At 39.6% G+C, this 12,983-nt stretch overlaps 2 protein-coding genes across 2 annotated transcripts in view; both read left to right on the top strand.

Annotated features, from left to right (window-relative positions):
- LOC109465225 (serine/threonine-protein phosphatase 6 regulatory ankyrin repeat subunit B-like) overlaps nt 1–7,770 on the top strand; it is an 11,223-nt gene extending 3,453 nt beyond the window's left edge. The window contains exons 6-17 of the mRNA XM_019762369.1: nt 990–1,085; nt 1,471–1,566; nt 1,837–1,938; nt 2,304–2,405; nt 2,880–2,981; nt 3,369–3,467; nt 3,923–4,021; nt 4,502–4,600; nt 4,834–4,926; nt 5,146–5,197; nt 5,549–5,688; nt 6,147–7,770. Of these exons, the coding sequence (XP_019617928.1) occupies nt 990–1,085; nt 1,471–1,566; nt 1,837–1,938; nt 2,304–2,405; nt 2,880–2,981; nt 3,369–3,467; nt 3,923–4,021; nt 4,502–4,600; nt 4,834–4,926; nt 5,146–5,197; nt 5,549–5,688; nt 6,147–6,308 (1,242 nt within the window). The 3' untranslated portion in view covers nt 6,309–7,770. The remainder of the gene's footprint in view (nt 1–989; nt 1,086–1,470; nt 1,567–1,836; nt 1,939–2,303; nt 2,406–2,879; nt 2,982–3,368; nt 3,468–3,922; nt 4,022–4,501; nt 4,601–4,833; nt 4,927–5,145; nt 5,198–5,548; nt 5,689–6,146) is intronic.
- Nucleotides 7,771–8,270: 500 nt separating this feature from the next.
- LOC109465394 overlaps nt 8,271–12,983 on the top strand; it is a 7,707-nt gene continuing 2,994 nt past the window's right edge. Inside the window, exons 1-6 of the mRNA XM_019762610.1 lie at nt 8,271–8,390; nt 9,932–10,113; nt 10,629–10,874; nt 11,308–11,443; nt 12,120–12,280; nt 12,696–12,860. Of these exons, the coding sequence (XP_019618169.1) occupies nt 8,330–8,390; nt 9,932–10,113; nt 10,629–10,874; nt 11,308–11,443; nt 12,120–12,280; nt 12,696–12,860 (951 nt within the window). The 5' untranslated portion in view covers nt 8,271–8,329. The remainder of the gene's footprint in view (nt 8,391–9,931; nt 10,114–10,628; nt 10,875–11,307; nt 11,444–12,119; nt 12,281–12,695; nt 12,861–12,983) is intronic.

Raw genomic sequence — 12,983 nt, 5'->3', positions numbered from 1 at the left:
AACTCTGTCCTTGTTCTTCCTTACTGATGATAGCTGTTCCCTAATCAGAGCTGCTTTGATTTTCTCGACCTCAGCATGAAGGTCCCGCTGACGTACACCGACCGTCTTTTGCAATTTTCTGCTGTTGTTCTGTTCGTCTTCCAACTTTCGTTTGCACCGTGTGAGGAATGAAGATACTTTCCTTAGGCCACACCAATTTAATTTCTTGGTTAACGGATTCGCCGCTTCATTTTTTTCAGATTTGCAAATAAAAATAAAAATCCAAAATCAACTGCAAAATGCTCATATTTTGCCCTGAACAGTTGAAAACAGTCCTTTTCTTACTACTTGTTACAGTCATTCCATCTTCCAATGCAGTGGTATCATTAAAAGTTCAAAATTCATTGTTTAAATTTTGAACCAGCCTGGTGTGATGACTTCATGGCTCCTATCGTACCATTTTGGGCCATAATAGGATGCCTAGGCCTGTATTTATTTTTATTTTTTTTCGCCCGCCCGCTCCATTATTTTTCTAGAAAAATCCGTTAACCAAGAAATTAAATTGGTGTGGCCTTAGTAGTATTTAGATACCTGCAATATGTAACTTTGAAATTGAGATAAGTGTAAAGTAAAGCTGTCAAGATTTAAAGTGCTTGTCGTTGTATCTTTGTAAAAAAAAGGGAGATAATGGCCAAGTGCCATTTTTGTAAATATCTGTCGAGATTCAAAAAGCTTGTCCTTGTATGATTGCAGTATGATTTATTCAGAATCTTCTATTTTTGTATGGGGAGGGAGATGGAGTGAAATATTACATTTGCTCCGAAGCAAATGTTGGCTGGCCTTTCTAGTTTCATGACCATAATGTCTAGAAGTCAAATACAGTAACATTATCAATGATATTTTGTAGTTTGCAATGTAGGATATAGACTTTCAGAATTGTTGTTTAATACCTGTTCCCTGTACGATTGTAGAGCAATAAAGTCCATTCTTTTTTCTATCATTTTCATCAGGAACTGATTGAGGCTGCAGAGGAAGGGGAGGTGACAAGAATACAGAGACTGGTGAAGAGAGGCGCGGATGTGAATGTGGGAGATCCCGACAGACAAGTATTACTAGTCATGCCACATTACAGACTCCTACTAACCCCCTGACTGACCACTAAAGGAGTGAAGTGAAGAAGGGTGTGTTGAGAAATTTGAAACATTGTAGATTACAAGTGTTGCAATTTTGAAAATTAATGTATTTCATTTCTTTTAACAAGACTAAACAGTGACACTTGTCATTGAACTCTAACCCTTGTTATAACATTCATGCTCATAACAGTTGTGTCTTTCTATAAATCAAAATAAATTGCTATAAACAACTGGATGTAAAGATATCAACATTACATAACATTATACATTGTACTTTTAAGCCAGGTGTTAATTCAATACTAGTATATACTATGTATTTCCCTTGCAATTGTATGATTGCTGTATTTGTGGTGTGTAGGGTAACAGTGCCCTACACCAGGCTGTACTGAAGGGCCATGCAGATGTTGTACAACTGCTACTGAATGCAGGCAGCCAAATCAACTGCAAAAATCAGGTACGCTTTAAAATCAAGTACTACATGACGCTAAAAAAGGAAATTTGTCGTGCTTATGAATTATGTGGACATTGATTTGATACATGAGAAATTATAACTTACAATTGATTCTTTTGAATTCACTATTTCTATAGATTCCGTCTCAATAAGCTTATGCTTAATTCATCCTCATCATGTTTGACGTATATCCTGAAAGTGAAAGAACAACATGAAAAATGCAGTTTTGTTTGTAGTGATATGGAAAGTACATCTTTTCCAATCTCTTTATAGGATGGAGACACACCTCTACATTGTGCTGCATCCTCCAACATGCAAGGGATCCTAAAGCTCCTCGTAAACTACTCAGGGTGCAGTATCAATGCCAAGAACTATGTGAGCACATTCAAAACACTTTCTAGAACAAACTTTGACGTACATGAAAAGTCGAACCCCATAATAGCTAGCGTAGTAGTAGAAGTAGAAGTTTTTCCTAGACAGTTGTTACCTGTCTCCTGTTACTGTATTGCAATGAGTACTAGTATTATACTTGATTGTAAAAGCAATTAGCCTTCAGGCATGATTTTGCAAATAAACTTAATAAAAGAATCTTCAATTATATTTTTTCTAAGATTCTAGCAAGACAGAGGTCCATCTTTGTTCTGAGTTGAGGAAGGTGACAGACAGTCACTTAAATGCCAGCTGAATAAAACACTATATATAAAAAGAGCAGTCATCTTATTCTTTTTCTCTGGTTTCAGCATGGTGATACAGCCCTGCACTGTGCAGCCAGGTGTGGACATACAGACGTGGCCAGATACCTCATCAGTCTACCTGGGATCCAGGTCAACATGAAGAACAATGTAAGCCACACTATCGGAATTCTTACTGGGAAGTTTGTATACTTAAGTATTTCTTGTCCCGGTAGTGACAGTTGCATGGAGAGTTGCCACTATTCAAACAATATCTTGGGGTCTTCCTAGGCTGTCTCAAAAACTCACCCACCGCAGGGTAAAATTTGCAGGACATTGTTATAGAGCTAAGCAGGAAATCATTTCTTCTGTCCTTCTCTGGAAGCCAAGAGGTCGAGTACACCGTAGAAGTAACTGATACCTTAACTAGGGACACTGGCATAGAACTCGAATACCCAGGAAATGTAATGTTAGACAGACTCCTGGAGAGTTGTATGTGATGGCATAGAGCCTGGCAGATAGGCCGCTAATGTATGCATGGATGGTGAGAGGTCATTCATTCCCTCCACAGTTTCAATACATTCACGAAAAGTGTCGAAAACCTAAACAAACCTCTTTTGAAAGGTTTATTATTTTCTTTTCCAGCTGGGCTACACAGCTCTGCATATCTCAGCTGCAGCCTGCAGGTGTGACCTGGTCAACATGTTCCTAGAGGATGATGGGTGCCAGCTGGACAGCAGGAACAAGGTATGTGGTGCATCCTGGGTCACTATGGTCATCTCAGTCTATGGTAATAGAGGGTAACAGGTGGAATGACTAAAAACTGCAAGAAATCTAATAAAAATGACTGTGTCTTCCTCTTCTTATGAGTTTATTGCTGCAAAGATTTTATTTCATGTCTTACTAGTATTTGTTCGTTTGTTGATGAAGCTTACACCTGAGACAAGTGACACAACAATGGGGCCTACCTGGAATTTGAACCCAGAACCTTCTGATTCTGAGTCAACAACCCTAACTGCAAGACTAGTCCTTGCCACCTTAGACCACCTTGTCACCTTTTTAATTGTACGGCTTGCAATATCTGTCTTTATCCAGAAATATCATCAAGAAATTTTTTTTTTCAAATATGTACAGCATGGGAACACACCCCTCCATGAGGCTGCTATGAATGGCTGTGTAGATGTGGTCAGGCAGCTGGTCAATGCTAACTGCGATGTTAAGGCAGAAAACAAGGTAAGCTGCAGTTCACTATAGACCTGGTAGATGGTGCTCTTGACATGTCTATAACAGGTGGCCTGTTAGGGTGACCTGTTGTGGAAAGATCTTGTACTGTATTTACAACTCTTTTGTTGAATGAATTGTGTTCTTGTCCTTGTTTGCCATGGATGAAACACAGAAAATATGAACTAATAGAGACAGTTCTATGAGAGAAGAGATAATACCTTTACAGTCACTGTGCTACTTCTGAGATACTGAGATATTTCCATGAAGATCATTGGTGAAAAATCATCATGGACAGTTTGCTAAATGACATGTGAATAGGTTTGATTGGCCTCACTTTTAGAACAAAGTGTGTGCTAGTGTTGGTGAAATGCCATTCAGCTATTATCATATAGATGGTACTGTGAATGCAGTTATCCATGCAATTTTGTATTTCTCTGAGTATTGATATTTTATGTAAACTTCAGGATGGTAACACACCCCTGCATAGTGCAGCCTGGGGAGGGCACTGTGAGGTCACAAGACTCCTCATCACAGGCGGAACAAACATCAATGCAAGAAACAGTGTAAGACAGTCAAACAGCTCTTACGTTAAATCCGTATTGGAGTTTTGAAGAAATCTATAACACATTATTCATTTAATATACTGTATGCCACATGACTGTACATGTACATGTACTTCCTGAACAGTTTGACATGTCATGCCAAGCTATACCGATACAGATACAGATACAGTCATACAGTACTAGGCATGTGGCATGCCATACATGTTTGTATATACCAATCTATTCCATTTATACATTGCAGTTTGAGAGGGTTTGAGCAAAGCTCAGAATATGCTTAATTGGTAGACCATTGAGGGTTGAAATCTTGTACCTTTCTCAGTATACGCACTCAATTTCTCTCATACGGTATGTAATATACAAAAATGTAGTCACCAATTGTATTTTTTGTAGTTGCAGAAAAACTGCCTTAGATCATTATAATCCCGATGTAAAGCTGACTGCTATTATAATTGTTATTGTTGTTATTGTTTATAATAACAGAATGGAGACACACCTCTCCATGTAGCAGCTCAAATGGGCCACAGTGAGGTGGCACACACTCTGATCCATGCAGGATGTCATCTCAACATACTCAACTATGTAAGTTAGAACTAGCTCAAAATTCCTAGGTAAAAAAAGATAAAGGTTCCGTATATTTATTTTCAATGCCTTTTACTCCCTTTTACCTCCTAAACTGAAGTCAGGTACCCAATTTACACCTGAGTTAAGTGAGGAATGTTGTGTATAGTACCTTGTACTGTTGAAGTGTTAAAACATGTACTAGTACTTTGGTCATGACTAATCTTGGTTACCTTCTCCCTGTCTCTCATTAGGACAATATGACGGCTAGAGATATTTGTCAAGATCACAAAGACGACAGCCACAAAGAGATTGTGGCCGAGATAGACTCCATTACAAGAATCAAGGTTAGTAAAGCAAAGCAAGGTCTGACTTGTGATCAAAATAATGATTACAGTTACTACTGTAGTAGTGTTGTGTTCATGACATAGTTTGTAGTTTCTACTATATGTTCTTAGTCTTAAATTGTCATAGGATGAGGTATTCTGTGCACACAGAAGTATTTCTAGTCATACCTGATTGTATTTTTGGTCTCTTTACCAATGTAATGTCTCTTTTTGATCCAGAATGACACAGCAACGAGAAGTCTTGCCGACATTGTGCTTATAGAAATTAAAGGTGAGAAAGTTAGTGCGGGTAAAGTTGGAGCTCTGCAGGTATTTCTGATGTCTACCTGCACCTAACCGGCACTGGGCCATGTACTGTGTTACACGTGTGTGTGTGTGTGTATACATGTGGATTTATATTTGCTGCTTTGACTTTTACCACCTATGAAAGTATAAATAATGGCAATGGTTTCTGAACAGTTTTAGTGTTATCCATACTTCTCAAAGTCTGAGTGGTGCAGGTAAAATTGGTGCAGGTAATTCTCAATGTTACCTGCATCAGTGCAGATGTGTAGAAAAAGTATTTCAAGCCCTGCTTACCCATTCTTTCTATTGCCCACCTCCCTTGTATGTTATTCTGTAGGAGTGTTAAGTGATGAGAGCCTGTGGAAGCTGTCTAAGTGTATAGGTTCAGAGTGGGACGCCATGATGGTGTATCTGGGCTTCCATCAGATGGACATAGTCAGGGTCAGACTGGAGTTCTTCTGTGACATGAACTTACAGGTGACGTCTCCTCTACTTCTACCGGTACTACAATCATGTACTTTGTTTTTTGTTCCTTGCTTTACATAGCTGGTAAATTGCTTCTAGATGTAACACACCAGTTTTGTGCAGGCTGGACTGTACAGTTTGATCCACTCACACTGGGAGTGGGATGGACCCCTACTCTTTTTGATGTGTGTTGTATATATATATATATTTAGTCTATCATTGAATGTATGTCGTTGACTAGCGCACCCTCAGTCAAATTTTTGACATCACACATCCCTGGCCACTCCCAAACCACATTTAATACCCAAGGGCAGACCTAGTTGAAGAGCCCTTTATTCCAGTGAAATTCAACTTGAGCTCCCAATGCAGACTATACACAAACACACAAACTATCAATTAACATGACCAAAATCAGTACTTCTGTCTCAGAAGAAATGTTTGAACTGTTTGTTGGTTTTTGTCTCCTGTAGATCTACTCGTTGTTGAAGGAGTGGAGGAACAGAACTCCCCCGGCTCAGGAGAAACTGGGCATCCTGGCTGACGCTCTGCGGGAGGTGGGCAGGAAGGACCTGGCAGAGAACCTTCTGATCGGGATTGTGAGTGAACCACCTGGGGAGGAGACCCAGATCTAGCTGGCATTGTTCCTGTTTGTTTGTTTGTTTGTTTGTTTGTTTGTTTGTTACCCTGTTTGTCTGCATAACCATCAAACTGCCTTTAGGCACAACACACCAGTTTTGTTACAAGTTAAGTACAAACTAGCCTGTTATTCAAGTTCTTTTTCTGGCGCTCATAAAGCGGCCAACCCCGTACTATCGGCAGGCCGGCGAAAAGCGAGGTTTATTCAGGCTAAATGCAAACTACATAAGGTAAAACTGATAAGTCACACACACTGAGGAGGACCCATACTCTTATGGATAAGTGTGGTGGGTTCTTTAATATGATTGAGGTGCAGCTCACCCCAAACACAGGACCTGTGCTTTACATCATATCCAAGAGGACATCCCTGAACATATATACATCGTAGCTAGGGAGCGATTTTCACCTGAGTTGAGTGAAGGAATAGATATAAGTAAAGTTCCTTTCCCAAGGGCGCAACATTGGGACTATGGACTGGAATATAGAACCTCTATATTCTGTGAAGATTTGAGGTGCATTTCTGGGTTCTTTCCACATCTGTTTTTGCATGATTGTATAATGTTAGAGAACATTTGTTCAAAGGAAGTGGGAAGAGTAAGTCAAAGAAATAAGTTGCTTTTACAATAGGGAAATGCCCTCTATTACTTATTGGTGTACATAGTGGTATGAAATTGACATAATGTGAAACATTTTTTATGAACTTTTACCATGACATTGGTCTGTTAAACTTATATATGATTGTAAATTGTATATAATTCTAGATGTCACATATTTCTAAAATGAATATTTAAGTCTAAAACTGTAATTGCACCAGCTAGCCTTCTAAGAAGGACAAGAGAGCTACATGTATTTATTGTTGTGCAGAACACAAATTTTATGTATCTTTTTATCCTAATTTAAGGAAGTAACAGTTACTAGTAAGTATTTATGTAAGAGTAAAAAATGAATGAGGAGTGATAGAGCATCAGAATCAAATGGTTACATTATATGTCCTGGCAGTGTTCTAGCCAGCAGGAATTTTTTCATCATCTCATGATTTTGTTCGATGTAACATTATGTCAAGTGCCCAAGGCACAAAAATCCTAGGGTCCTAGTAAAATTTCGAAATCTTGACCCTCTGAAATGCTATTTCTTGCATTTTGAGGGCCAAAATTTCCTGGTAGACTAACTTTAGCTCAATGACATCTCTTTCTATATCTTTACATGGCAATTTTGTATGTCAAATATATGATGGATTGGGCAAAATTTTTATCCGCCTCTAGTGGCAAACCTCTGTCAAATGGCAGACGCTGGCTAGTGTCCTGGAAATATGTCAATAGACTATGGAATCATCATATTCATATTATGTTTAAGTTAACTGATACACATACATGATTGTACATCCAATAGTATACATCTTTGAGAAGTGATACACTTATACACTAAGAAATAAACACCTTTGCCTGTCTTCTATCCTTATGTGTATGTTTAAAGGCCAAATTCCTATGACTAGGATTTGTCTTGAACCAACCATGAGTTGCAGTCTTGTATGTTGGGCTCATCATTTTGATGCAGCAGTTAAACTATGCGGCATTCGCCAACAGTAGTCTTGTGACATGTTGCCCTTTTGGGTACTGAACCTGCATGTGAGGTAGCAACAATACAACTTTTTAAATACATCGGCCAATCACATTGCCTCCTGACAGTAGGTAGTGATCTGATTGGCTGGTAACTTTTCCTGAACCTTGGATGCCATCCTACCATGGTGGCAAGTGGAAAGGGAGAGCTGGTAGTAACTATGGAGACTAGTTTTCCTTGATCTGGGAGAACAACACTTCCATTCACTCCCATCTCTCAACAACGACATCTAGCGAAACGACCAATAAACGCAGATCAGATGAGGTCACAGCAGGTGGAAAAACCTGCTCATAGCTGGGAGCAATGCCCATTGTGTAACATACCTGTGTGCGCCGCGGAGTCGAGGCAACCCTACAGTCCGGTCAGAAGAGTCAAGACGTCGTTTTGGGCGGCGGCCAAGATGCTGTTTTTCGCCGGGTTTGTGCTTGCCTTACTGGCCATCGAAGGTTCTAATGCCCAAGGTAAGTTATACTTCAATGTAGCACATGATAGTAAGGGCTCTCGTTGCTACTTGTCTTAGGGCCACCTTGCTAAAAGTTTGCGTCACATATTTTAGAGGTAATGGCTACCTTTCTTATCAGTAAGGGAGGATTGTAAGCCCCCCAAAAAATCTGTTAAAATTTAATTCAAGGATGGGGTATCTTTGTGAACATTTCAGATCGACAATGTTCTTACAACTATATATACCGGGGATTCGGTTTTTCGCATGTACAGTATGTCCAGACGGCATCATGATTTGTCTGTAAGTAAATAAATGCCCAGATTGACCTGTTTGTATGACTGGGCAGTCGTTAGCAAAAAATGCTGTCACCGAAACACAAGCAGGGCGAGTAAGTTCGCTGAAATACTTTGCAGTTTTGTCCACTATTTTCTTTTAAAACGCTAAGAGACCAGTTCTATGTACTGAACTAAACTTTGGTCACTAAAACAGTACCTCTGTCAATGTAGTATCAGTGGTAGTGCTAGTGTCTTTCCAATAACGTTTTTTTGCTTGGTGAATGTTTTTGACATGAGAGTCATGAGAAACATAGAAACAATCTCTGGGGTATGCACATCCAAAGTGCATTTTTTAATTCAAACCCACCCGTAAGGCGCGTTTTGGGTGGTACTTTTTTCCAAACGCCGGATTTCGGATGGTTTGTCTCTGAACGAAATGTACAGCCCCACAGAAAACACATCTTTAACAAAATCCTGCTCTATCACTGGGGCGCATTGTTTTATATCTATATGCTAGTCTCGTTCAGCATTAACGCAATATAGACACAATTTTCCCTGATAGATCTAGACTTTGCGTTTCTACTGTAAATTCCCTAATGGTGTAAGATAACTGAGAAGTTTACCCTCTAAATGCGGCTATTTCAGCCTTTCAGTTTCTTTCATTACTTTGTTCAAGAAAGGTGGCTTGCAACTTACACTCTTCCAAAATCTTGATACAGTTACCGATCAAAATGTCAGCCTATCTCTGTAGATATTTTTCTCTTGTTTTTATTGACTCCGCTTTTTTCAAATTCTTGAGTGTGTCGCCATCTTGGCTCGTAACTTTATTTGTAATGTTTGATCAACCAAAACATGTCGATGAAAGTACTAACCTTGTTATAGTAGATAGGGAAACATAACTTATGCCAATCATGTATCCGATGATACACTTTCATTGTTACATATCAGGGGAAAGAATATTAGTTACCTTTCAGAATTATCACATATTTGTCCTACAAACGTCTAGTGCCCACATTTCCCTCGATCATGTGTTCGTTTTTATAATTAGCATTGTATATCATATCTGTTTTTAAATTTATTTATTGACATATATTTATTGAGTATTGGGCAAAAATCAAAAGTTGCTTATATAACACATTCTACTCAAAAACATACAACGAGTATAAAACACATTGACAAGATACATGCATAATTACAAGGTGGATAAAACCAAGATAAATACAATTTTATATCGCCGAAAAGCTTGTTTCTTGTCTCTTAAAATGAAACCCGTTTTTTTCTTTAGGAAACTTTTGGGAAACTGAAAAAGAGACGTGTATACGGTACGGTCGGACCGGAGACTGCGCCTTCTATGGTATTCCATGTTTAGAAAAGAAATACAACTGTATGCCGGTGGGATTCCCGGTTGGCTATGGATATCGCTTCTGCATGAAGATCACCGAGCACTTCGAAGAATTCGACGCGGACGTAAGCAATTTTTTTATATTTCAACATGTAATCACAAGACGTGGTGACGGCACACTCATGTTTTTTCAACTTATATTAATGCCGCCACCAACACAGGGGACAGTACAATACTCATTTTCACCTGAGCGAAGTGACGTAAGCATTTCTATGGACGTTTACTATGCTATGTGTTTAACAATGTCTGAGCTAAGGATAAACTCACGATTGCAATATAGTATTTTCGTACTTTTGCACATAGAACTGTACGTACACCTGTAAAATAATCTAGACAGTATTAAAATTGAAAATGAGGAACAGGTCTGCATGCTCTAATTTTTAGATGAAATATGTAAACACAAGTGACTATTTAAACCTCTGTATCCGTTTCTGTATTTTTAGGTACAATTTTTAAGGGTGTACCTGTACATTTTAGATCATATCTTGATATCATATATACTATCTTATGACCTAATTTTGATGTGTATCTGACTATGTTTTGTACACCACAACCTTCTCATGCCGTCTTTTTTTCACAGGGAAAAGCATGGATCAGCGCAGTCCGCAATTGTCTCACCAAAGCTCTCATCCCCATCTATAAGACTGAAATCTACACCTGCCCGACACTGCAGACGTTCGGCCTGAAGACTTACCCCAAGTGTTTCACCCAGACGAAGGCGGGCGGGGGCCTGTGTAAGGTGGTCCAGACAAACAAAGACGCGCTGATAAATGTGTGGGGAGCAACCGGCACACAAGGCGCGCTGAGTTCTGTTCTCTTAGAAGAGGTAAGTTAGAGTCTTACATTGCTTCAGATTTTGAACACTATACTAAGTATACAAGGATATCAAAGCATTGCCGCTGTACATTTTGCCACATTGTCTTTCTTCCTCGTGGGTATAAACGGAAACATGCGAACTTTCTCGGAGGCCTTCCATTTCGTTCGTTCGTCCCTGTTCGTAGGATGTACCAATGCCAGTAAATACCAGTAAATTTAGATAATATTTACTTTCTAAACACTGCCGAAGTTTCAAATGTGAGTAAATAAAAGTCAAGTTCGTTAATTTTACTTACTACCATTGTTTAGGGCTTTGTAAAGTGTTAAGAAAATAAACATTACGCGACTTAACTTGCGATTACTACCATTGGAAAATTGAAATTTTCGTGTAGTGTTTAACTGTTTATTTCTAGCTGTTCCAACATGTATTTATGTCCCGTCAGATCCTGGTAGCGTCCCAGATGTGCACGTGTTACCCCGACCAGCCTGGTCTAAAACAAATTGTGGACTCCACCAGCGCTATCTACACAAAGGTGCTGGAGATCACAGCCACCCATTGGGGAGCAGCTCCAAAAGAAGGTACTGGTGCCATTTCTTCTAATTACCTCCGGGTAGGGATGTATCCCTGCGCGGACGGGTTTTGTGGGGGACGAGGCTTTTTACGTTCGCAGCCGTTTCTCGCGTTTGGGTGGACGGATATGTCTGGGACTTGGTATACGTTTTGCTATTGGGCTGTAGGTAGTGCACGTTGTTTTGTTTTTTTAGTATGTGTGTTTTAGTGCGTGAAAATGATGCGTTTTGACAGCATATGGACACCCTTTGAGTGTGAAAGTGGTTTTGTCTTTTGATTTTTTTGTTCTAGAATTTTTCTCATCAGTACTACGAGTTCCCCCTCCAACAAAAGCTACAACAAGAAGAGTGTGTCTTAACAGACATGTCCTATGCTTTATAATATTTCATAATATGATACTAATATTAAAACTATATAATAGGATCATGGACAATTGTGATCAGCTTTAGAATAACCAATGTCACACCAGGTAGTTGTATGATCATATACATCGATATCATGATTGTTTAATTTTTGACGACCTTATAGGACACTGACCACAGTGTACAATAGTTATGTTTGTCGTTTATTATGGGCTCGTGGCCCACATCCAAACAAAAGCATGTAAAATACTTTAAAACACACTGACAGAACTACACATGTACTACCTATGAAGTATCTTACGAATTGTTGATGTCTTTCCAGCGACAAGTCCTGCCTGTGAGACCAAGGCTCTGGAGGGAGACTGTTCCTTCTACGACTGTTTCGAGAAGCGCTTCCCGTGTGGCCGGACCCAATTCGTGCGGAGGGAGGGTCAATCCTTGTGTGAGCAGCTCGTGAAGAAGGCCCCGGTGTTTAACACAAAGGTTAGGTGTCAGGAAAAATCTTTAGTCATTCATTCATTTATTTCCGTTGCTAGTTCTGCAATGCTCTTTCTATGCTACTGCAACAGAACTTCTGGTTTTTTCTGGTCAGAGATTTTTGAGTGGCTTTCATTTAGTTATGCATTATACAAAAGTTCACGTTTCCGTATTGCCTGGTCAATACAATATGTCTGTTTGTTATTCCATCTCTTTTCAGGTTAGTTTATCTTATCATTGCTGAATCATTACTCGACAACCCTTTCTCAATATTTCCCTACTGCAAACTACAGTAAAAATGAAAGAATATGCTTTGACACATCCAAACGCATTCCAGTTCTCCCAAATGTCCTAAAATGTACAATTATATCTACATGACAACTACTGGATACCGTGCTGACGTTCTATATGTGTTTCCCAGGGCCAGGACTGGGTAACGGCATACACCAAGTGTATGACACGTTCCATGCTCGCGTTGTACAACGAGGAGTCCCTGTCGTGCAGGCGTATCCGTAACTACGGCTTCCGCTCACAGTTCAACTGTCTCATAGACACCGACATCTGCGATCTGGTGGAGAACAGGCAGGTAGGAGGCAAACGATTGGATTTGAAGCTGTCCATAGACACACAGACACACACAGACACAGACACAGACACAGACACAGACACACACACACACACACACACACACACACACACACACACACAC

The sequence above is a fragment of the Branchiostoma belcheri genome, unplaced genomic scaffold (assembly GCF_001625305.1).
Source record: "Branchiostoma belcheri isolate BF01 breed outbred unplaced genomic scaffold, Haploidv18h27 scaffold15, whole genome shotgun sequence".
NCBI lineage: Eukaryota > Metazoa > Chordata > Leptocardii > Amphioxiformes > Branchiostomatidae > Branchiostoma > Branchiostoma belcheri.
Note: the sequence above shows the minus strand (reverse complement) of the source record. Positions and strands in the feature narration are given on the sequence as shown.